The 24,354-nt window shown below is 40.0% G+C and overlaps 1 protein-coding gene across 4 annotated transcripts in view; it reads left to right on the top strand.

Moving 5' to 3' along the window:
* Positions 1 to 24,354, top strand: part of LOC107557058 (pro-neuregulin-2, membrane-bound isoform-like) — a 93,735-nt gene that overhangs the window by 21,341 nt on the left and 48,040 nt on the right. For 2 of the 4 annotated variants that reach the window (XM_016240363.1, XM_016240361.1), the window contains exons 1-3: positions 6,030 to 6,241; positions 19,422 to 19,590; positions 20,834 to 20,952. In XM_016240363.1, the coding sequence (XP_016095849.1) occupies positions 6,157 to 6,241; positions 19,422 to 19,590; positions 20,834 to 20,952 (373 nt within the window). In that variant the 5' untranslated portion in view covers positions 6,030 to 6,156. Of the gene's footprint in view, positions 1 to 6,029; positions 6,242 to 19,421; positions 19,591 to 20,833; positions 20,953 to 24,354 lie in introns of those variants that run through there. The other 2 variants (XM_016240364.1, XM_016240360.1) reach the window with 2 other exon arrangements.

Raw genomic sequence — 24,354 nt, 5'->3', positions numbered from 1 at the left:
TTGTTGTCTTGTCTTTAACTACATTCCATTTGGCTTTACCTGAGCTTGTTTGTTCTTCATAGCTCTTAGCAGACATGTGAATGCCTCTGTGATCCGATGCACCTCGGTTCGCATAAGCTGTGAAGAAGCATTTCAGCACTTGCCAGGACTAAATTGCACCCTATTGGCTGCCGTGTTGCTATGCGTATCACTGTATGTCCTGTCCTTTCTGGTGAGATGAATCTTTGATACACTGTGATGGGGACGCATTTCAGCCACCATTTCTGCCATCCTTTCATTCATAAATCATTCAAACACTGGCTGGATTGATTTGCCGTTGCAGTGTGTGGAAGGCAGGGTATACAGTAGGGGCGGGGCTAAACTGTGGCATATCTGTGATTGACAGTTGCGTGATGGGACAACCTGACAGCATAGAAAGTGAGCGTGCAGTTAGAATGTCACTTTGCCTGTGAAGCATGCTCTCTCTGTCTGTCTTTCTAACTGCTGCCTGTTTCTCTCGCTGCAGTGTTTCCCTGCGGAGAGCAGAGGCTACCTCATGGACGTCTCTGTTTTCATGTGGTGCAGCGTGTCTCGCTCTCTCTATCTCTATCGCCTGTCTTGTTCTGAATGGTTTCCATGGTGATAACTGTGCACAATAGAAACGGTGCAGGGCTGAATTCACACCATTAACCACCTGAACGTACATGCATTCACACAGGGGCCAAGGTTTTTTACATGAAGTGTAGAAAGCTTATGCACTTATCCACTCATAGTCAAACATATGCAGGTTGCCTGTGAACAATTTCTTCCTCAGTCTCTGTAGCACGCAATGCATGCAATCCCTCACGCTTACTCACTCTGCCTCTTCATTCACACGTCTTATTGCTTGTGGTCACAAACACAGATGGTTGTTTTCTACAACACACATGGCAGTGCGGTTCAATGGCTCATCTGCCCGTAATTTGACCACTGCAGTGGTACAACAGGGTCCTCCTGACTTTGATTGGTCAAGCTTTTGTGAGCGCCTCGAGACATCCCGTCTGATGGGGCGGATGTCTCAGACCCCACACTCTGCCTTTGTGCAGACGATGGCACCTGGAACCACAGATCCTTCTTTTACCATTACGGATGTGTGTGATTTTTTCAGAGATAGACTTTCAAAGAGATTGAGATTCGACCCTTTTCCGACCCTTAAGGAGCTCCGCATTAGAAACATGCCCTGCTCCTAGGCACGGGGCCTGGGCACCATGATCATTCACAGATGATCTACCTACAGACTAGTTCAAGCTGTCCTCAAAATTTAGGGAGGAGACAGACTTGGGCCTAATTGTTCACATCTGTATCCAATGATTTTGTACACAGGTCTCATTTTGAATCAACACCTCCTCATGGATGATGATCCCAGTGGTTCTGCCCATTAAGGTACCACCAAACACAACTGTTGAGCATTTGAGCATCTTGTCGATGTCGACAATACATCTGTTTTCTTCACTTTATCCTTGCCTCTGCAGTGCCTCTCCACCTCACGGCTGCCCTTGCTTTGCCTCTCAATCAAGTCAACAGGCGAGCGTTAAACGCAGGGATCAGCTTCCCCTTACCTCCCACTCAGATCCACCATCTCCCCACACACACACCATGCCCTAGGAGAAACACGCAGATCTAAACAGCCAGATGGGTGTTTAAAACCATTAGGTCTCCGAAGATAAACTCACAAAGCTTGTGAAATGCCAGCACTGTCTCGGGGCGGTGTATATGTGTGATGGTGTGCAGGTATAGTGGGAGGCTGGTAGAGGGGGAGGTGGGCTACATTTATCTGCTGTGATCTTTAAGGAAGTTAAGTGGGGGGTGGGGGTGCAGCAAATTGCATAGATGGGGCCTGGTGAGGGTACGGGAGTGGGAGAGATCCAGGAAAGTCCAATCCAGGACTTTTAAGGGGGTTGCTCCACATTCTCTTTATTTAATCTTAATGTCAGGCATCCCCACCCACCCGATCAGAGCAACAAATGCCTGGGGGCAACCGATGTTGAGAAACAGCAGATGCTATTTAATGGATGAAAAGAGGAATACTTCAGAGTCGGGAGAGGGAAAGAGAGTGGGAGATGGATAGGAAGAGACCTAAAGACTATATCTATTGTTTTTGTTTGAATGGCTGTCATTACGGCGAGCAACCCGTCCATACAAATGCATGTCACACCACAGTCGTTTATTTCACCTTGAGCTGGAAGGCTTCGTGCTTCTTGCCAGGTGGGTGGTTCACAGCAAAATAAAGCAGAGCAAGTTGCTGATACACCCAATTTTTGCTCTTTCTTCTCCTTTTGTTTTCTGCAACTCCTTGTAACAGCATATTGCAACATAGCACTGGTGGTATTGTATCCCGTGATGTCAGCCCCGCCCACCAGAAACGCTCAATACCTTTGTAGTAAATGTAAACGCATTCACTTCTGCAGTATGGTGGGCCAAATCTAACACAGGAGCCTTACTGCATTTCAAGGAGGTGTAAGGATGGTTTTCCTACGGTGGTTCAGGCTGTAGGATTGCCGAATGACTAAAGAAACGTTATCAGCACGATGGTATAAAACTGTACATTTCTAGTCTATTACCACCCACTGCCACTTATACCAACGACGGAAATAAGCGCAGTTAGAATAGCTACATATGTGGGAGAGCGTTGCTATTGTGTGACTATTGTATTGCAATAGGTAACACTTTAAGATGAACCTTGAATCAAGACTAGTTAGCACATAATTAATAATTGAAATGGTTTAATAACAATATTTTGTTATGGTTACACTTGAATTGGTTACAAAATAGATGAAGGATGGTAAAGCATAGTTAATTGTACCCAACATGTAAAATATTACCTGAGAGAAAGAGATAGAGAGAGGAAGAAAAAGAGGGAGAGAGGGCAGAGACCCAAGAAGAGAGACAGCCAAGAAAAGAGACAGAGCAACAGTTACAGTCCTCTTTTATCCCTTCCTTGACCATGTGACTAAAAACCAAATGTGAGACATTCAAACTGACCAATCAGCAGATTATAACTTCACCCACTGGGCAAAAGGTGTGACAATTAGCAGACCCCCGGTGTATACACATGTTGGCCTACAGGCATTGATCACTATCAGCACCTCTGTGCCTTCAGGAATTCCAAATGGCCCTTTTGTTACTGAAGATAGGTTTGGGACAGGAAAGCAGAAATCTTTGATAATTTTTGACCTTACAGAGGAAATAATCTTTTAAGGGAGTTCCCCTCTGAATGAACAGCACCTGTATTCGGATACCTGTAGATCCCACAGTTCTGCATGTGTACATATACACACATAGGTGCCAGAGAGGAGAGCGCAGGTCGGGTAGCAAGTCCCATCATGCCTGGCAATGAGGGGAGGGTGACCCACACATCCCGCTCAGTGTCATTACCGTTGACAGATTCATTCACCGCAAAAAGCTGTCATGAGGGAAGCACTTCCACACATGCACACACACTGTTCATGCCTACACCGTGGCACTTTGATCTTCTCTAAAGTCGAGGCTACACTGCATGTGTTGGGGCATGCCAGTTCCCGCCCCCTTGGTCACATACACACACATTCCCACCAGCTAAATGATGACATGGCTCCAAAGGAGGTTAGAGTCACGAGAGGCCCCGTGGCAAGGTCCTGATACCACAGCACGTTTTGTGACTCACCTTGTACGGCACGTATTCTTCCACTCCCCCCATCATGCTTTCATTCTCGTCACCATCTTTCTATCATTCTAGTTTCTGCCAATCCTGCATGGGTGCTGGCATAACCTCCAACCATTTACCTTTAATTTTTATTGATGAAATGTTGCTCCATGCTCTGTGGTAGAGACGTAATTACGAAATGCCTCTATTTTTGGGATCAAGGTGCTGGTTCCTTGATGTTTTTGTTTTTTTTAGATGACAGGATATGTTGTTGCATTATTATGAAGAGAGGTTTGTTTACAGAATTACATCATGTCAGACAGATTTTGGTCTTGGTGCATCTTGCTCGATGAAAATGGTGATACAAGGTTGTTTTGAGGAAACCCTTATAAAGACACTTTTGATACTGTATCTCACGGCTCTTATCTGAGCTTTGGTGCCTTGCTTAGAGGCACAACAATACGACATTCAGTCATATGGATTTGAACCCATAACACTGTTGCTGCCAGCATTAATGATATCTGGGTTTAGCACTCACCCTTTGACTGAAGTGAAACATGTGACAGTCTTCTAAAATATTAATTCTTTAAGTGTATCGTCATTGTCAAAATTGAATTCCACATGGGGCATGAAATGACATAACCTGTATGTTATAAAGCTCATAATTCATAGGAAACTTGTCAGCATTAGTTATAAGAGATAAGAGACAGTGGAATAAATAAATTAATTGTATTGTATGTGTATTTTGTTTGCTGCACATTGTAGAGTTCACCAGTGTTCTTCTACCATAAGTGCCACTGCTACCATCATCTTTCATTCCAATGCTGGTGTCATATAATACTTACCACATATTTTCCAGTTTAACTCTATATTCCTCCCTAGTCATATTTTTTGGAGGTGGAAAGTTGGTGGAAAGGTGTTTTATTTATGATGGCCTCTGATATTTTCATCACAAGAGTCATGTGACCGGCTTCCAGCCAACCAGTGCCCCAGTTTCTGTCTTCATGAAGGAAGGATCCTTTCTTCCTTTTTGTCTTTTTTCTTCATTCAATTCTTCTTCCTTTATATCTTTCTTCCTCGTATCCTTCATATCTTTGCTTCCTTCCTTTTTTCACTCTTCTTTCCGACATGTTTGTCTACCTTCCTTCCTTCTTTCATTCCTATCTGTCAGTTTGCTTTCTTGTCTATCCTTCTTCTTTAATTATTCTTATTATCCTTCCTATCTTCCTCTCTTTGTTCATTCTTGTCTTTCTCCTAACCTTACTTTATATTTTCTTTTTCATTCTTCTTTTCTACATGTCTTCCTTCGTCTTTTTTGAATCTTATAGTTTTTTTCTCTTTTCATCTTCCTTCCTACATGTCTGCCTTTCTTCCTGTCTTTCTCTAAGCTTAGTGTATTCTTTTCCTAACCTTACTGTATGTCTTTCTTTTTCCATCCTGTTTGTTGGTTTTCTTGCTGTGGTTGCTTCTTTATTTCTTTCTTCCACTCTACATATCTTTTAGCCTCCTTCCTTCCTTCCTGTCTTTCTTTCTTTCTTTCTTTCTTTCTTTCTTTCTTTCTTTCTTTCTTTCTTTCTTTCTTTCTTTCCATTATCTCCCTCTCTTGTACCTGCTGCACAGGCATTGGAGGTGTAGCTGTGTGGCATTATGTTTTCTGGTGCTCTCACTAGGTTCCCAGTCTGTGATTGCGTGCTCACTGCTGGGATTCCTGACGACACTAGCAGGAACGTGTTGTGACTCGTTTACAGCAGAGGATGGGAAACTGAGAGCAAAGAGGAAAGAGAGAGAGAGCAGGTGAGGTAAATGGGGACATTGGGGAGTATAAAAGGAAAGAGAAAGAGAACAGTAGGATTGTTTTGTGTCATGTCGCATATGCATTAGTTTAGAAGAACATGTATATCAAAACATTTTGGAATTATGGTATTTTGACCTTTTTGTTGCTGTGTCACTGAATGCTTTTGGCTGAGTGAAGAGTTTTTGTATATCTTCAAGGGTGCTAGAGCAGTGTGTGGGGGAGAGATCAGCCAGGGGTCAGCTTTACAGATCAGCTGAGGTGTAGATTCTGTAATCTGCTCTCCTGCTGCCCTGAGACTCTGGGAGAGAGGTGGAAAGGGACAGGGCCAAGAGGTGCAGGTGAACCAGAAAGGCCAGAGCACTGTGGTGTCTCCAAGCACCAACTCCAGGGCCTGGAAGATACTGAAAGATCCAGGCAGGGAATAGTTAATTGCTTGACAGCGATGGGAAATGCCTCCCTTTGCTCCCTCCCTTTTTTCCCCTCCTCTTCTCTCTCCCTCTCTCTCTTTTCCACTGTCTTTGCTTCTCTATTTTTTTCTCTCTCTCACCATGCTGCAAGTAGGTGTTTCCTGTGTGATGTGAGAGAGTGCGTGTATATAGGAGCCCAAACACTTTGATAAGTTCAGAGTCTCAAGTGCGCCAGTCCCACTCCCCATAGGACTACTTGTATTTTCTTTCCATTGTGGATTTATAGTTTTCTCTCTTGTTTTGGTACTGACACAATGTCAGAGGGTAAGAAGAGGGAACGGAATGGGAAAAAAAGAGGAGAAAAGAAAGGACGCAAGGAGAGCAAAGATCCCACAGAAGGTAAATATAAAACATACGCAAGGTGTGCGTGCCTGTGGCAGGAGGGGGTTCTGGGGTGTGAGACATGTGAAAAAATCTCTTTCCCTGTCTTGTCAAAGCTTGCTGCATGTGCTTGTTACACAGGTGGACCTCCTAAAGCAGTCAGCGTGTAGCAGCATATCTAACCTTTGTGGCGTGGGCACACAATTGTTACATTAATGTGTGTTTGGCATGCAAGCCAGATCCCCATTCAGTTTGGCGTGCTACCTAAAGTCCTTGATAAACTCCTACTCCAGTTTCTTATGTCACAAGCGTTAACGGCTTTTCCCAGCACTCTCATCTACGCCACTCACCTGATTTCTGCATATTGTCACCTAATGAGTTGCATTGTTGCCGAGATTCAGCCAAATTGTGGGCTGCCTCCCATAGGCTCTCATTCCTCACGTACTTTTAGAGGACTTGTTCGTATTTCTGTGCCGGTGTTAGCTCTCCACACTTCTGCAAGTGGCTGCTTCACTGTTTCTCCACTGGATTGTACTTCAGGGAGATGGTTGTTGCTGTGAAACCTTTCAAACTTCATGGCTTAGATTTTCTTGAATGGGGGCTGAAGAGCACAAGCTCCCACTCTTTCGCTCTATACTGCTGCAAGTCACGGCTTGTCACTGCAGTCTGGCCCTGAGGTCAAGGTGGGAGACACAGCGGGAAAGAGGCAAATCCCTTTTTGCCTGGTCAAATACCCCACTACGCTAGTTTATGATGGGATGATTCACACTTCTCATAGAAGACTCCCATCATAACCATTCCAAATGGCATATGCCTCAAAGATTTTTTTGAGTAAAATGTGTTGAATGCCATTTAAACATGTCTTTATTTAAGTTGCATGATTATTGTAAAAAAAAGTGTTTATTTAAAGCACGTTTACTGAAGTCGCCCATTCACATGTCTAAATATGTTCAGTCTATGCAAATTTGTTCTAAACCTCACAATTCTGCCATTAGCCCATGCTCAAAACACATACTATTTTCCAGCACAATACTAGAGGAGCTATTATTATTGTGCATTAATGCTGGTTGTCAGTTTAGTTAAAAAAAAAAAAAGGTGGTATATTAGGTCTACTTGCATGCTAAACACAACTTATACCACTAGACTAGCATATCCTCTACTTATATGAGGAACTGCTAAGTGTTTAAACATTTTTTTTTTTGCTACAGTCCAAATGGCAGGTTCATTTGGAGTCATTACGAATGCTTGGGAGATTCACTTTGGTATGAAACTCTTCAATTACATTAGCGGGTGAAGACAAGGAGGCATAGTATTGTGCTGTCTTTCTATTTCCCATACCTTCCCCCCACCTCTCATTCATTTACAGACATGTCTGAGTCTTTCAGGTTCCGATCCCTTGAGGGTGGTGTTCCATACCCTGTGTGCCCCAAGGCTTGATATGAGGGGGACTCTGAAAGAGAGAGTATTATGTTCCCCAGCTTTTATGTGGTCCTAATTTCTGTCGTTTAACACGCTTGACCTCCCAATACAAACACAGGTGTAATTTAACATAGTGTGCTTGTACTTATGTAAGACATAACATTGTATAGATAGTGGTTTTCTTGCCTGTCTGTGGTCACAGATATACGTCAAAGTGTGTGTGATGTGGTACAGAAGAACAGTTTCTTAGAGCGATGTTGATCACTTGTGCTATGTCTACGGAAACAAAGCTCAGCTGTGGATTTAAAGAGAAAAAAAAGAGTGCAAAGGAGAAGTTTTATACAGTGCCTCTTGAGAGAGAAGACATTTGTGCTAACCCTGTGTGTAGTTGTGTTACTCTGGTTTAATTTACACTACACCTTCTTGCTAAATTTAGCCAGGTCCTGATTTAGCTCAGTTCTGATTTTGAAATGACATGAAAGAAAAGCGAGAATCATGATTGACTTAAAATGCTTATTAAATCAGAGAATACGCAGCAGATAATTCTGAGAAATGGCATGCTTTACACTGTGAGCTATTAAAAAACAAAAAAAACAAAAAGGATTTCAAACTATATACACATTTTTAAAGTGATAGATTGTGTTAACATGCGGCTATATTTGGCATACCTGCCGAAACGGATTGCCAAGACCACACATGCATATGGCTTTCTGTCATTGTGTCTAACTGACTGATAAACCACATTTTTAGTTTATACATAAGAATATCTGGAAAGTGTTCAATGTTTCTGGATATGTCGACACAGTCAGATATCCTGCTCAGTTTTGTGATCATGAGTTCTAAATAGCAGTTGGTTTTATTTAGTCTTTTGAATAACTGGCTAGATAGGACCTGCTGAGACCTGAACAAGTTCCACATTTTCGTCTTAGATTTTGAAGGTCTCTTCAGATTTTCGGTGATAATTTTGAAGTGGGACTTATCTTGTTTATACTACGGATTTAAAGGGGGAAAAGGAAACTATGAAGGGGGTTTTATGTGATGAATCATAGATTTACATATGATACTTATTTTGGATATTATAACTGTGGTGAATCCTATCTGATCGGCAGAATATGGGCGGCACATTGGCCTTGGCTGTTCATGACGGTTGAATCACACATCTTGTCAAGCCGCAAGAGAGAGCACAGCATCTCCTCAGGCTATGGATATTTAATGTTCCACAAAAACAGGCTTTGCTTTCCGTAAACAATGCATACGTGTGAATCTTGTGCGTGTGGGTGAGAGCTGAAACATGCTACTTGTACAAAAGGTATATCCCCATGTAAGGAAATACACTGGGCATGTTAGGCATCCCCATGACAGGACACTTTGCATTGTTTATTTTTGTACCATTTTTAGCATTCAGAAGTGTTTCTGTTTCTACAATAGATGAGGATATTAAAGGGTTTTAGGATCAAGTTTGGCACAAAAGTAGGAGCACCTAAAGTCAACATTATGTCAACATTTTTCAGATTGAATTTTGTTAAATCTTCAGTTTGGCAAATGAGGGACAAATTAATTAGATGATTTTGTCACTTTTTTTGTGTGGTATTTCAGTGCATATACAATTTTATTCAATAACTACATAAAATCAAACTGTTAAATGCATTGTATTTAAATCAACTAATTCAATTGACATTTCAGTAGAAACAGCATTTTTATGTAAATTTGGTTTAGTATAGATTACTTCGTATCAGTGTTGGGGGTAACGCATTACAAGTAACCTGAGTTACGTAATCAGATTACTTTTTTCAAGTAACTAGTAAAGAAGCGCATTACTTTTTAATTTACAGGAAACATACAGTATCTGAGTTACTTTTTCAAATAAGTAACACAGGGTACTTTGTTTTCCCTTTTATTGACTGACAGCTCTCCTGTCCCCATGTTGAGACAAATCGGGATTAAAGGCACAATATGTAATTTTTCGCCGCTAGAGGGCGCGTATTCAAAATAAACAAAGAAACAAAGGCGTAGTTTGATGATGCCGAAACTAAGTGTGGAATCATGGGAGTTGTCGTCTTCCTCCCCACAGTCGATGCATTCTGACGGGACTCGGGCAGAAATCATGTTCATGAATGAGCTAATGATTTATTAACTTAGTAGTATGAAACAGGGTGAGGCTGAAAGTCGTCGAAGCGAAACGAGGCCGCTGAACGAGCATGACACACGTACGGCTCGAAAGCAGCGGAGCTTTTATTATGCCACAGTCAACCGCTTCCGCTCCTTCCGGTCATGCGTATGTGGGGGGATAAAAAGCAGCACTGTTTTATCTTACTAGATACTAGGGGTGCAATGGTTCTCGGTAAAAAATCGAACCGTACGGTTCTCCATACACGGTTCGGCATACACTAGGACCGCGGTTCAACTTAAATCTGACAATGCATCTGTAATATGGTTTGTTAGAGTTCAGCTAATGCATGTTTCTGTTGATGGATACAAATTCTGGCTTCCCAATACATTACAACAAGAGCGATGAGAGAAAAAAAACAATACGTGGACAAACCAGTCACTCTTTAATCAATGCGAGTGCTTTATGCTGGAATAACTGTCATTTATACCGTCATCACGTGTTGATAACGCAGGTGAGACCAGAACAGCACCCGTTGCTCTCTGTGTTTAAAGTAAACTAATTTAAGCCTTGCCAGTTTAAATATTAAAGAGCAAGAAGACGCGAACTCGCGCACGCAGTGAGAACATCTGTGTGTGCGCTCATCCGAAGCGCGTGAACCCACGTCTCTGATAAGAGAATCAGTGCGTTCTCTTAAAGTGATAGCACTTTCTTAAAGTTAATTAAACAGCAACAACATGGAAATCACTCACTGCTCTTGAATGAATAACTTTTGTAACTTTAATATGGAATAATTTTTTATTTATACAGTCAAATATGCAATGTAGTTTTACATTTGATTACTTTAAATTCAATTTCTGTTCCTAAAAACTGTTAGACCAACCTAAAAAACCTGAAAAGCACTGTTTCTTTTATTTGTATCTTTGCTCTATTGCATTTATTTGTGCTGTTGCTTGTAGTTAGATTATTTGTTCTTATTTTCTTTATTTTTATTTGAAAATATAGTTTTTTTCCTAAACATAGCACATACTGTACCGAAACCGCGACTCTAAAACCGTGATACAAACCGAACCATGAGAAAATTAAAACGTTGCACCCCTACTAGATACGTTTGAAAGTTCTGTTATAATGCTTCTCTGTGCGGTCGTCACCTGTCTAATAAAATGCATAACATATTAAAGCGTCTTTGGTGTTTCCATACTTTCTACAAAATGGAAATCGAGGGGTTATGACGTCATTGGCAGGCGACACAATGACACTATGGACACGGTCCGTGTCACTAGTTAAAATTGCTTATTTCTCTGGATTTAAATATTCTTCGAAACATTTGGGATAATGTAAGTACACAAGTCAGCAAAATATATAACACTGTTCTAGTGGTTTTTGGATATTTTAATAAAAAAATCTTACATATTGTGCCTTTAAGTGCAGAGGCGTTGTGTGCACCGTGTAAACATGATGGTTACTGTAGCTCTAGACTAAATGTGAACAAGCATTTACTCATCTCACTTGCACAATAACAGATTCTCTATTTCTCAAAATTAATAAAAACAAAAAATACAAACTCAGAATATGACGCACACCTGCAATAATTAAATGTTAAATAACACAAATATCCTTTAAGTAGTTAATCCCATTTTATTAACCAATGTCTTTGCTGTTGACCTTCGATGATCCAATTCAACAATACAAATAAGCAAAAATTACTTTAGTTAAACATCCCATTTGTTGAATTCACATCACATTTGTTTGAGTGCTGAAGTAAGAGTGTTGAACTGTCATCCAGAGTGGCAGCACTGCAGAAAGGTTTATTTGAGTTGTGCCCCCGTTACTCATTTCACTATTGGTGTGAAAGCACTTTTACATTTGCCAAAAATAGAATTTAGATATATTAAAAACAAACATGCAAGCCTAGCTCAGATGAGAAAAGTAACGCAAAAGTAATGTAACACATTACTTTCCATAAAAATTAACGAAGTAATGCAATTAGTTACTTTTTAGGGAGTAATGCATATTGTAATTTATTACTTTTAAAAGTAACTTTCCTCAGTACTGTTCCTTATCCCCCAGTCTCTTGTTTCTCATTTTCCTCTTGACAGTACAGGTCTGGTGAGTTTGCTGGCGAGTCAAGCACACAAACACCATGGTCTTTTAACCAACTTTTGGTGCTTTTGGTAGTGTGGGCAGGTGCCAAATCCTGCTGGAAAATGCATCTTCAAAAAGCTGGTCAGCAGAAGGATGCATGAAGTGCTCCAAAATTTCTTGGTAAACGGGTGCAGTGACGTTGGTTTTCAAAGAACACAATGGACCAACATCAGAAGATGACATTGCACCCAAAATCATCACAGACTGTGGAAACTTAACACTGGACTTCAAGCAACTTGGGCAACTTGGGCAGTCCAGTTCTTCTTCTCCTTAGCCCAGGTAAGACGCCTCTGACGTTGTCTGTGGTTCAGGCATGGCTTAACAAGAGGAATACGACGTCTGTGTGTGGTGGCTCTTGATGCCTTGACCCCAGCCTCAGTCCATTCCTTGTGAAGTTCACTCAAATGTTTGAATCGATTTTGCTTGACAATCCTCATAAGGCTGCGGTTCTCTCGGTTGGTTGTGCATCTTTTTCTTCCACACTTTTCCTTCCACTCAACTTTCTGTTAACATGCTTGGATACAGCACTCTGTGAACAGCCAGCTTCTTTGGCAATGAATGTTTGTGGCTTACCCTCCTTGTGAAGGGTGTCAATGATTGTCTTCTGGACAACTGTCAGATCAGCAGTCTTCCCCATGATTGTGTAGCCTAGTGAACCAAATTGAGAGACCATTTTGAAGGCTCAGGAAACCTTTGCAGGTGTTTTGAGTTGATTAGCTGATTGGCATGTCACCATATTCTAATTTGTGCTGTCTGCATTTCAAAGCACATTTTAATTTATGTGGATAACATTTGTGTAGGGATGTAGTAATGTACCGGTAAAATATGCCAGATTGCGGTGGTGTGCTGCATCCTCCACAGCAGAAAAGACCTTGTGCCATGCAGTATATGTGGACTTAAGAAAAATAAGCAGCCAAATTCCATTGCACAAGCATATTTTCTCGGTTGTGAAATATTTCTTGATGAACCAGGTTAATGTGGCTGTTTCATACCAAGCACACGCTTGCTCAATTGCAGTTGAGGTTGCAACTCTACTTCAAATGCTGTTTTATGTAACGTAAATCTGTTTTGATATTATTTCATGCACTCACTTTGCCAAAAAACTTAGAAATAGAAAAACACTTGATTGTATTACTTAAACGTAAGTATAATCAGTATGAATGAAAGTGAATTGTTATTTTCCAAAACGGAAATCAACTGCAATAAAGAAAAGTCTTATTAAATTTTGTATTATTGTTAATAATAACAATAATAATAAAAAAATAGAAAATAATACTTTTAAAAAAAAGTTATTTTACTACAGATTTTTAAAAAGAATCACTATCAATTGACATAGTCTAATACTAGTTATATTTATATTGTGTTCAGCGGTGGACTTACCCATTAGGCAAAGGTAGGCAACCGCCTTGGGCCCCCAAAAGCCAAGGGCCCCCTAAAATGCTTTTCATCTACGAGATGCGCATTAAGCGCGGACACGTGAACGGTAATTTTCGGTGTTTATCACCATGACAACCGTCTGCGTGTCCGAGTTATATATATATACAGTGGGTACGGAAAGTATTCAGACCCCCTTAAATTTTTCACTCTTTGTTATATTGCAGCCATTTGCTAAAATCATTTAAGTTAATTTTTTTTCCTCATTAATGTACACACAGCACCCCATATTGACAGAAAAACACAGAATTGTTGACATTTTTGCAGATTTATTAAAAAAGAAAAACTGAAATATCACATGGTCCTAAGTATTCAGACCCTTTGCTCAGTATTTAGTAGAAGCACCCTTTTGATCTAATACAGCCATGAGTCTTTTTGGGAAAGATGCAACAAGTTTTTCACACCTGGATTTGGGGATCCTCTGCCATTCCTCCTTGCAGATCCTCTCCAGTTCTGTCAGGTTGGATGGTAAACGTTGGTGGACAGCCATTTTTAGGTCTCTCCAGAGATGCTCAATTGGGTTTAAGTCAGGGCTCTGGCTGGGCCATTCAAGAACAGTCACAGAGTTGTTGTGAAGCCACTCCTTCGTTATTTTAGCTGTGTGCTTAGGGTCATTGTCTTGTTGGAAGGTAAACCTTCGGCCCAGTCTGAGGTCCTGAGCACTCTGGAGAAGGTTTTCGTCCAGGATATCCCTGTACTTGGCCGCATTTATCTTTCCCTCAATTGCAACCAGTCGTCCTGTCCCTGCAGCTGAAAAACACCCCCACAGCAGAGAATCAATTTTCATTTTTGCATTTTCAATAATCACGTCTGCACTTTTTGTTCAGACCAATGCGAAAATCCACCCACACAACCCCGTTTTAAATTAATATCATTATTTATACTTCCGACTCATCTCTTTTCTTAAAAAAATTGTTTAAAGGCTCAATTGTGAGGTTTAACATTTTATAATTTATTTAGTTTTTGTGAAAACTGTAAATCAATTGCTATTTCGTGGTCTACAACATGAAAGAAAGCCATTATAACATGTACATGAAAAGTGTAGAAACATTGGGGCACCATTATGCAGCAGCAAGCATCACAACAAAAAAGGAACCTCAAGGCTAAATTTGTAAATGTGTGCAAATACATAGAGCCCCATTCATATATTTTGCCTGGGGCCCCCAAATCACTAAATCCGCCCCTGATTGTGTTGATTTTCTTTTCTTTTTTTATCAGGCCTAGCTGGATAATCAAAATACTGATCAAATAATGCTTAAAACTGTCAAAAAGCCACTGAATTGTGTATGAATTGAATTCAAAACACAGTGAATTATGTGTCGTCACTCTCAACAGGAACACAGCAACCACAGACACAAAATGAGATCTATTCTTCAAGAACACACACATGCCACACTCCCGTGTGTAAAACATAAACCTTCAGCACAATGCTGCACCTTACTCTGACAGCTATTGCGTGAGGAATTTTCTTGGAATACTGAAACTATGTATCCAAACAAGATATGTGTCATAACACGAAAGTGAAAATGAACGCTCGGTTCCTTGGAAACAGCGGGAAGGCAAATGAACTGCGATTTGTGCCATGGCTTGATAAAGATTGTGCGGTTTATACATTTTTCCATAATCCTTCCCTTTCTACTAACCACAGACTGATTTCGCCAGCTTAAACTGAGCTTTGGCACTGTCCCTCAGGTTATGCATTTCCAAAACATTTCTGAATTACAGGCAGGGCCACAGAGACAGTGTCATGCGTCTCGTAAAAGTGTGACAGTTGTGTTAAAGCTCTGATGAAATACTCTACCTGCGGGATGGTATGGAGAAAAAATCTACATGCTCAAGAAGTGCAAACAAACGTTCCTGCCACAGTCGTAGAAGCCACATTGCTGTTAAATGAGCAATAAACTCTAAGAATAATGGTTTTCTATCTCTGCTGGTTATTATTCAGTCTGTGTTGTGCTTATTCTTCCTAAAATTGAGACATGATAATGCTTGATATATCACGCACATGTGGTATTAGTTATGACTTGCCATTTAAGTGTGATCTGACAGTTTTCAGCGCCTAGTTTAATAAACCACATACTTCTGTTTGATCTTCTTTATGAGTTTGAATAGTCTACAATGGCTCTGTCATGGAGTATGACTGTATAAAGCTCAGAATATTACTCTGGAGTTGGGAAAACATGAAGCGTACAAATCAGGCACCCCACCCTTCTTATCTGAACACGGGCAAGTATCACCCTGCATGTACAAAAGCAACTCGGAACAAGATGCCTCATGTCAGTCATTCTCCACAGAACCCTCACATACATGCCATGTGCTTAACCGCGATCTTCTTGACCCCCGATTCAGCCCCAATGCACCCTACTTAGCCATTGTGCGCAAGTATGCATCTGTCACTAACACTTTCTTCAATAAAGTCGCAATAACGGATATGCAGCATGTAATGTGAAACACACACTTGCACGGCTTGAATTCATCATAAGCTGTGTTGCACAACACAGTCACTCCAAAAGGCATGCTGAGTAATAATGATGCAGGTGCCCTGAGTTTAGGGTGAGAAAAAGCAACAATTTAACATTGTGGACAAAATAAAAAGGCCTTTGCTTACTCATCCAGCTTCTACAGATGATAAAATCAGTTTGGTTCTCATAAAGGCTCAGAGAACAAACTTTTCGGTTTGTTTTTCATGTGTTTTCTGTTGGGTATCATGAAATCAAATTCTAACTACTTTTTTTTCTTAGTCAGTGTTGATGTTGGTTTCTTTATTAAACATTTTTAACTTTCTGTTTAATTAAAAGAAAACTGCTTATTGAATTCAGGAGGTTTTCAGGCGATAAATCAGTACAGTTTCATTCAGCACAAATATACAGGGAGATTACAGTGTCTTTAAATATTTGTATAAAGAATTGCATTTCTGGCACACTGTGTCCCATCAGTCTAATGGCCTCCGAGGGGTAAAGACAGCAGTGAGCATTAAATGGTGCGAAGCAGAACTACATCGGACACTTGGCGGTTTTTCCGGAGAGAATGCGCATCACTGGAGGCTGTCATGGGAAACCTGAGATGTTATTCGACTGACAGTACAATCCAAACATTGTGCCAGAGACTGTCATGTTACTTTGAGCTACGCAACATCAGAACAGACTGCATCATTCAGCCATGAAAGCAGACATTCGAATAAAACAGCTGCTTTTACTGGGACAGGGAAGTGGGACAGTAGTTCCAAAATTAGGATCACTGCTGATTATTTTAGCAACCTCTGTCAAGATTCTAATTGATGTTAATGCTTGTGTTCTCATCTGTTTATTTTTTTGATGCTTTCCATCCTTTGCAATAATAGCTGATAACTTTTAATTGGGTATTGATCATGTGCGTTGTCAAGAAATGAAGAGGCAACCATTGTAAAAGTGTTATTGTCAACATGGATTCGCTTTGGGAAGGCCCAAAGAGCTACCGACTCCTGCCCCAGCCTTGGGGCAGCATGCGGCATGCGGCATGCGGCATGCGGCCTTCTCTCATTCTGGATAGTAGGGTACGGCCAAACAGCATCGCCCAGTTCTGCCCTTCGGTTGTGGAACCGTAACTCTTTGAAGCCTTGTTATTGCTGTCTTCATTAATCCCATAATGCATTTCCTGAGTGACTATGCATGGCAGCGTCTGGGCATGTGGTGGCCCACATGTAGCAACTTCACCTCCTTTCAGCGCTGTTGTCCTCCATTTTGTTGGTGTTTTGACTGTTGTCGAGATTGAGTATCTCTTTAGGATTTATGAAGGAGCTGTCATTAGTTACTGTTCTTACATAATTTCAAAATGTGTCAAAGACAAGCCTCTCTTGTTTCTTCTCGAACATTGGTGTTTTGACGACATGCTTTTTCAAAACAACTTTCTTTAAGGTCATTGTCTCAGATTGGATGGGTTTTGTTCTTTATTGTCAGTTCAGCTAATTCATAAATTATATGAGATGAAATCACCAAATCATGAATGATAGCAATAATAATTTCTAGGGTTGCCTTCTTATAAGCAAGAAAAGATATTTTTGGCACAAAACAATACTTGAACAATCAAATAAACAACTATAAACTAGAATATGCACTAATTTATATAAATGAGTTGAAAACATAGTAATGGACATCGATATTCTGCTTTTTGTGTAAATCATTTTTTAAAACACAAACTGAACAAACCAATGCAGAATAATGAATCGGACATTCTATTACGGTACATAGAGAGAACGGTATTTAGCATAAACTGCTTCGGTCAAATGAATCCAACACACCAACACTTCATATCAGAGGGATAACCATCTAGCACAAGGTGATTCCCTTGAATGAATCATACATTTGACTGAGAGGACCGTTTGGTATAAATTGATTCACTAAAACGAACTGAACATTCCAATGCTTCCTATAAAGAGAAAGCCGATTAGCCTGAGCCGATTCATTTGAATCAGATAATCAGATTTGAATCAGACATATCAACACTTTGACAGAGAGAACCACTTAGAATGAACCAGTTCACTAAAATGAATCAGACATTCATAAACTTTATGTCAGTGAGAGAGACGTTTAGCACAAACTGATTTACTTGAATGAATCAGACATATAAATGCTTCAACTGAGAGGACTGCATAGTATGAACCGATTTACTTAAAATGACTCAGACTACCGATTTACTTAAAATGCTACACATGAGAAAGGACCATTAAAGGGGTCATCGGATGCAAAATTCACTTTACAAGTTGTTTGAACATAAATGTGTGTTGTGAAGTGTGTGTACACATCCATCCTATAATGATAAAAATCCACCCAGTGTTTTTTTTTCTTAAATCCCTATATTAAAAATCCCCTTTCTCAAATCAGGCTATTCTGAGATTCCTGTCAGAATGACATAGTTCTGCACAGGCCCCTCCCACGATAGTTGATTGACACTAGCGTCTTACCTTAGATCCGCCTCTGAGTGAGAGGATTAACGATACTTTTGTTTTGAAGGGAATGCGCCGATCTCGATCTGCCTAAATGGGTCTATGTTCGCGCGAATCATTCGTGATCCAGCTTCATCAATAGGAGAATAAGTATAAGGGTTTTTTTTATGAATCTTTGCAAATCGGCTTTGCTAATATTGTGCTAGTTAGCCAGTTTCGCGGCTGAAGTTTACAGTCTGCTCGTCACCCCACGGAAGAGAGGGGTGGGGTCAGCAGAGCTCATTAGCATTTAAAGCAACATGGACTAGAATGGCTTGTGGTAAAAAAGGTGTTTTTTTACACTACCATTGAGAAATTTTAACCAAAGTATGTTATAGACTTTTCATTAAGACCCTAAAGGATCATGTCAACTTGTGGAAAATGGGCATCCGATGACCCCTTTAAGGAGAGCACATTTTATTATTTCCTCAGCTTGTGCACAATACAACATGACTTTTATAAATATAGGTGTAGCACTTTGTTGAACAGCACTGCTACTATGTAGCTTTTCCAATAACAAGTTAGCTTTTTTCTAGCAACGTTTTGAAAACAATGTAAGTTAAAGGCATAGTTCACCTCAAAATGAAAATTCTGAAAAGAACTTATTTTAAAGAATTCTGATTACCAAACAGTTGATGGTAGCCACTGACTTCTTTAATATTGTTTTCCATACCATGGAAGTTAATGATTACAGTCAACTTTTTAGTTACCAACATTCCTCAAAATAACTTCTTTTATATTCAGCTATTGCTTTAAGTTAGTAGTGTCGCTAGTGTAGTTAGTTACTCCCGACACTGCCTGTGAGTCCTGTTGTTATTTTAGCATGTTCACATGTGTTGTCAAGTCCATGAAAGTGAAGTGCAGCACAAAATGCAGGTCTTTTAGTGTTGTAAATTTACTGCATTGATCCCTGAGAGCAGAGAGAGCTCTGCACTGGACTGAAGGGAAGAGAGAACTGCTTCACACTGCCAGTGTCTCTGGTGACATCATCTGGCCAGCTAAGATACTTTTCTGGATTTCTCTCTCTCTGCATCCCTCTCTTCTTTTCTCCATCACTGCATCAACCCTACTACATGTTGGTGTTAAAAATAAGTATTGTAACACAATATTCGTTCTTTCTTTCTGTTGTTCAGCTGCTCCTCCCTCACTGAAGCGCATGAAAAACCCTGTGTTGGTGGACGAAGGAAGCAGGCTGATTGTGAGGTGTGAGGCCTCTGGCAACCCCACCCCGCAGTACAAGTGGTACAAAGATGGCACTGAACTGAAGAAGAGCAAAGAGATCAAAATTTCCGGGAACGGCAAGTGAGTCAGCATGTCCACTAGCACACACCGGCAGAACCCAATCTCCAGGTCTCGACGTTTATTAAACAATCGAAGAGTGGATCGTGACCTTCACATAAGTCAAGAGCTTCATACTTTGGGCAGTGTGCTAAAGACAGACTGTGCCCTTGTAATTAAAGTGAAGTGTTTCAGCATGCATATCTATTATATTGTTAATGACACAATTAAAGAAATAGGTCACCAAAAATGAAAACTCTGCTGAAAACAGTATTAGTTTAAAATGATCTCAGATGGTTTAAGTTGGTCTCCCTCATCTGATGGGAAAGCTGGACCCCGCCACGCAAAGGATGGGTTTGGAAAAATGTATCGTTGAGTGAATCGTTTGGGAGTCGTTGAGAGAGTAAGGTAAAAAATAAATGCATATTATAAGACAATGAAAGTGTTTTTTGACCTTGCATGCATGTCAACCTGTTTTGGGGACTCCCAAAACCAAAGTGTGAACCTTTCATTAGCCACAATAGGGGCATTTTAAGTTTATGTTGTTACAGTATGCTATAATGGCACAAAATATGTATATATACCGTTTTTTTCTCCCCAAGTCTTCATGCCACTCTTTCAAAGACAGTTATAAGTAACACATGCATTAAAGCTTGAATCAATCCTGCATTTGGGAACCCAAAGATTTGTTGTAAATAGTGACTTCAATTTTGGTCTGTTCCTCACACAAAGCTTTCATATGACTTCAGAAGACATGAAATATATCACACAATTAATATGTATACTTTTATGATATTTTATGGTACATTTATGTCTTTTTTTTAAATTTTGACAGACATGGTCACTATGAGCTGTCATATAGAAAGATTTGTGTGAAGATTCTTTCTACTTTTTGAGTTCCATAAAATTTGTTTGGAACAATATTAATGTGAGTAAATTGCTTTGAAAACAATCTTCTACAGAAAAGACAATATAAAGAAATGATCTAAGGGTAAAGGAGATTTTTGTCCAAATTCAGTGATTCATTGGTCATGTTCTTCACCAAAAAGAACCATTTGTGGAAGGCTACAGCAATGTAAAGCTCACTTATTACAAACCAGAACTCTGGGATTCTCAGAGTGTCATATGTCTTTTCTGTCTCTGTTTATAGACTTGAACTGATCTCTAATTCATACAGAGGTTTTCTCTGGAGAGTTTCTCCCTCTTCCATTTTTAATAGCGGAATCCTTGACTCTTTCTCCTATTTCTGTCTGTCTTCTTCTTGAAGGAAAACTTCCAAAGTTCATATCAGAAGTGCAAAGCTGGAGGATTCTGGGAATTACACATGTGTGGCAGAGAATATTCTGGGGAAGGAGAACGGCACCAGTACAGTACACGTACAAAGCAGTAAGTGAAAAAATCTTTTCTTTAAAGTAATAGATCAGCGTGGTGTACAACAGGAAGGAAGACAAGAGTCTGTCTTTGCTGATGGGCTGTCATCATTTTGGCGAATGCCAAATATATACATTCTTTTTTGCTGACAATGTATTGTGGTGAGAGATGAAGACGTGCAGAAGATCACAACATGGGCAGAATACTGAAAAACAAGTATGTGTGTTTATGTCAGGGTTTTGCACATATCTGTAAGTGCATAGTTGGCTACTCTTCTAAGTTGAGATTACTCCAGGTATCTCACCCCTGATAGAAAATCTAGTTCAAGCTGGTAGCTGGGTTTTGGAACATGGTAGCTAGTCTCTAGCTGGTCTAATATGGTTATTAGCTGGTCTATAGCTGGTTGACCTCCCACCATGTTCTCAAAACCAGCATGACCACCTTAAACTGGTGTAAACAGCTGATATCTGATTTGTAGCTTATCCAAGATGGTCGACTAGCTTAATAAGACTAGCTCAAGTTTCAAGTTTATTAGCTAAAAACCAACTACTATTCTAAGGTGGTCAAGTACATGTTCCAAAACTCAGAAGGAATGACTTATACTTTACATCGCAATTTTTTTTTTTACATTGTGCATTTTGTAGTTGCGTGTGGAGGTTTGCAGCAGCATGAGGGTTGTGAGAGGTGCGTGCATATGTGTGTTTGTGTATGTTTCACTCTGATTGTTTGTCGGCATGTGAGGCGCCCCAGAACAAGTCTCACAGTGTCACGGCAGACAGCTTGCACACACACACACACACACAGGTATGAGGAAGGTGGAGGCAAGACCAAGCCCATCGGGGGTGGTGTGGCCCCAGGCTCAGGGAGGGACCTGCCCCCAATTCAGTCCTCATAGTGAAGAAAAAAAGAGCATGCAACATAGATCAACAACCTGAATGAGGCCACCACCAATGAAGTGCTCAAGTGCCCAGGGGAGAAACATAAATCAGCTTAGGAAATACCTTCCAACTAATTGTGTGATACGCTGTTCTCCCAGCCTCCTACATTCTGACGGTGCAGAAAAGGGCAATTCTAGGATTTCTGTCTCAGGGGGGATCAGGCCCCACCTGAGCAGGAGCTGACGTGACTCAGAGGAATATTCTTTGCTTAAGTCTAAGAGGTCACAAGTTCAACTCTTGCTGTGGAACCCTTTTTCTGTCTTTTTATTAAAAAAAATAAAATTGTGAGTTAAATTTAAAAGTAAGATATAAATATACGAGAAATCAAATCTTAACTGAAATAAAAACCTGTTATTGAGATATAATGCTGAATCGCGAGACATAAAACCACGTTGTGAGAAATAAAATCACAATTACGAGAAGCAAAGTTGCAATTGTGAAATATGAAGTCACAATTACAAGAAATACAGTTGTGAGATTTGTAATAGAAAACACTTCACCACCTCGGGTGTGCATTATTTTCTAATAATTCAATGGACCAGAGTCAATTATTCCATTTATACTACAGTTACCACACCTTTCGACATTATTCAGATGATGTATTATTTTAACACATTCATCAGGATTTTGTCCTTTAAACACTCTTGTGTGTAGGATTAATTTCTTACACATCTCATCCCATGCCTCCATTGCAAATTCCAAAACATAATTTTAGACCTGTAACAGAGGCTTGAGCCGTTGATAGCAGACCAATGCAGTTATTAATGCAGTTATGAGAGAGCTCAACAGAGTTCGGCACCAGCGTCTCTACTAATAGCGAAACTGTAAGTTCATCTGCTTCATGAACAGTGCTGTTATTACCTCGCTAGTGAGAAATGACAAGTAGCTTTTAAGTTGCTAAACTATTTTACTGATAAAATCGTCAGAGCAGTGCTGACAACACGTTTCTGTGTGCATGTATTGTTACCGTGTGTGTCCGTACTGTATGTGTGCATTTGCAATGGAGAAAGAACTGGTGAAAGAGAGTATGCTTTCCGTACATAATTTTGTGGTTTTTATCTTGTTGTTTACTATATTTATTTGCTTAGTCAGAGTCATTGTGGGTTTTGGTTCTTTTGCTGTTGTAGGCTGTAAGGACGTTTGAAATAACTGCAGTCATTGGGAAAGTGATAGAGACATGTAATGCAGTCAAGACCTGCCTGGAACTACATTAGCCGAGTGTTTATCCGAAAATAATTGCAGACCTTAGAACGTTCATCAGCCAATCCGATTCAAGCATTCAACAGCCCCGTTGTATAATGTAAGTTAATGCATTAACATAATGTTATAGCATTTATTAAACTTTGCTAATGCTAGTTAATAAAAATACAACTGTTCATTGTTAGTTCATGTTAGCAGTTCCATTTAATAATATTAACATACAACTTTTGATGTATTTGTAAATATAGAAATTATCATTAAGATTAATAAATGCTTTAGAAGTATTTTTCATTAGTTCATGTTAAATAATGTTCTAATAATTATGTAAATAATTATCTAATGTTAACCAATTTATTTTAAAGTGTTACGCTGTTATGAAATATAAAGTCACTTTGTGAGATATAAAGTTGCAGTTATGAGAAACAATGTGTCAATTGTGAGATGAAATGTCAGAAGTTGTGATATAACATTGAACTGCAAGACATACACTGGAGATCAAAATTAGAGAACAACAATTTCCTAAATTTCAAGGTCACTGCTTAGTCCTATGTGAAGTTATCCTAACAGGGGTAGAAGGGCAGTTTTAAGCATATTTTAGAAATTATTTGTATTCTGAAACACAGTAGAAAAAAACTTAAATGAGATATTTGATAAAGAACTCTGATCAAAATTAGAGAACACTTACAGATACCTCCAATTTATTGGTTTTAATCGAGCACCTGGTGCTAATTTCCTTAATTATATGTGACCCTGGACCACAAAACCAGTCTTAAGTCACTGGTGTAACGGGGCTGACGAGACGTGAGACGTGTGGATCCATCTGCAGGCTTTATTAAAGAGACGTAGTACACAGGCAGGGTCAAAACAATGGCAAACAGGTATATGGCGGGCAAAACACAAGAATAGTCCTAGGGCTAGCGGAGGTCACCGATCAGCAGACAGAATCAAAGGGGCGAGACGAGAGGGAGAAATCCAAGGCAAAGGCAAAGATCAAAAACAGGCAAGGCAAGGCAAAACAAAACAAGGGAGACTCGGAAAGGGGTGCAGGCTAAACAATACTCAGCAGAGAAATGTGGTTAGATTGGGTTTTATATAGTGAATGAGGTAATTAGAAACAGCTGTGTGCAATGAGTGCAATCAGGGCAGTGTGCAAATTGTGCAAAGAATGATGGGAAATGTAGTCCGGGGTGCTATGCAACAGTTTGTGTAGTGCGAGAGTCAATGAAATGGAAAGGGTGACCTCTGGTGGTGAATAAACAGAAGTCCATGGACTGAATTC

This window comes from Sinocyclocheilus grahami, unplaced genomic scaffold (genome assembly GCF_001515645.1).
Source record: "Sinocyclocheilus grahami isolate Dianchi unplaced genomic scaffold, SAMN03320097.WGS_v1.1 scaffold588.1, whole genome shotgun sequence".
NCBI classification, from domain to species: domain Eukaryota; kingdom Metazoa; phylum Chordata; class Actinopteri; order Cypriniformes; family Cyprinidae; genus Sinocyclocheilus; species Sinocyclocheilus grahami.
This window is presented reverse-complemented; position numbering and strand designations above follow the sequence as displayed.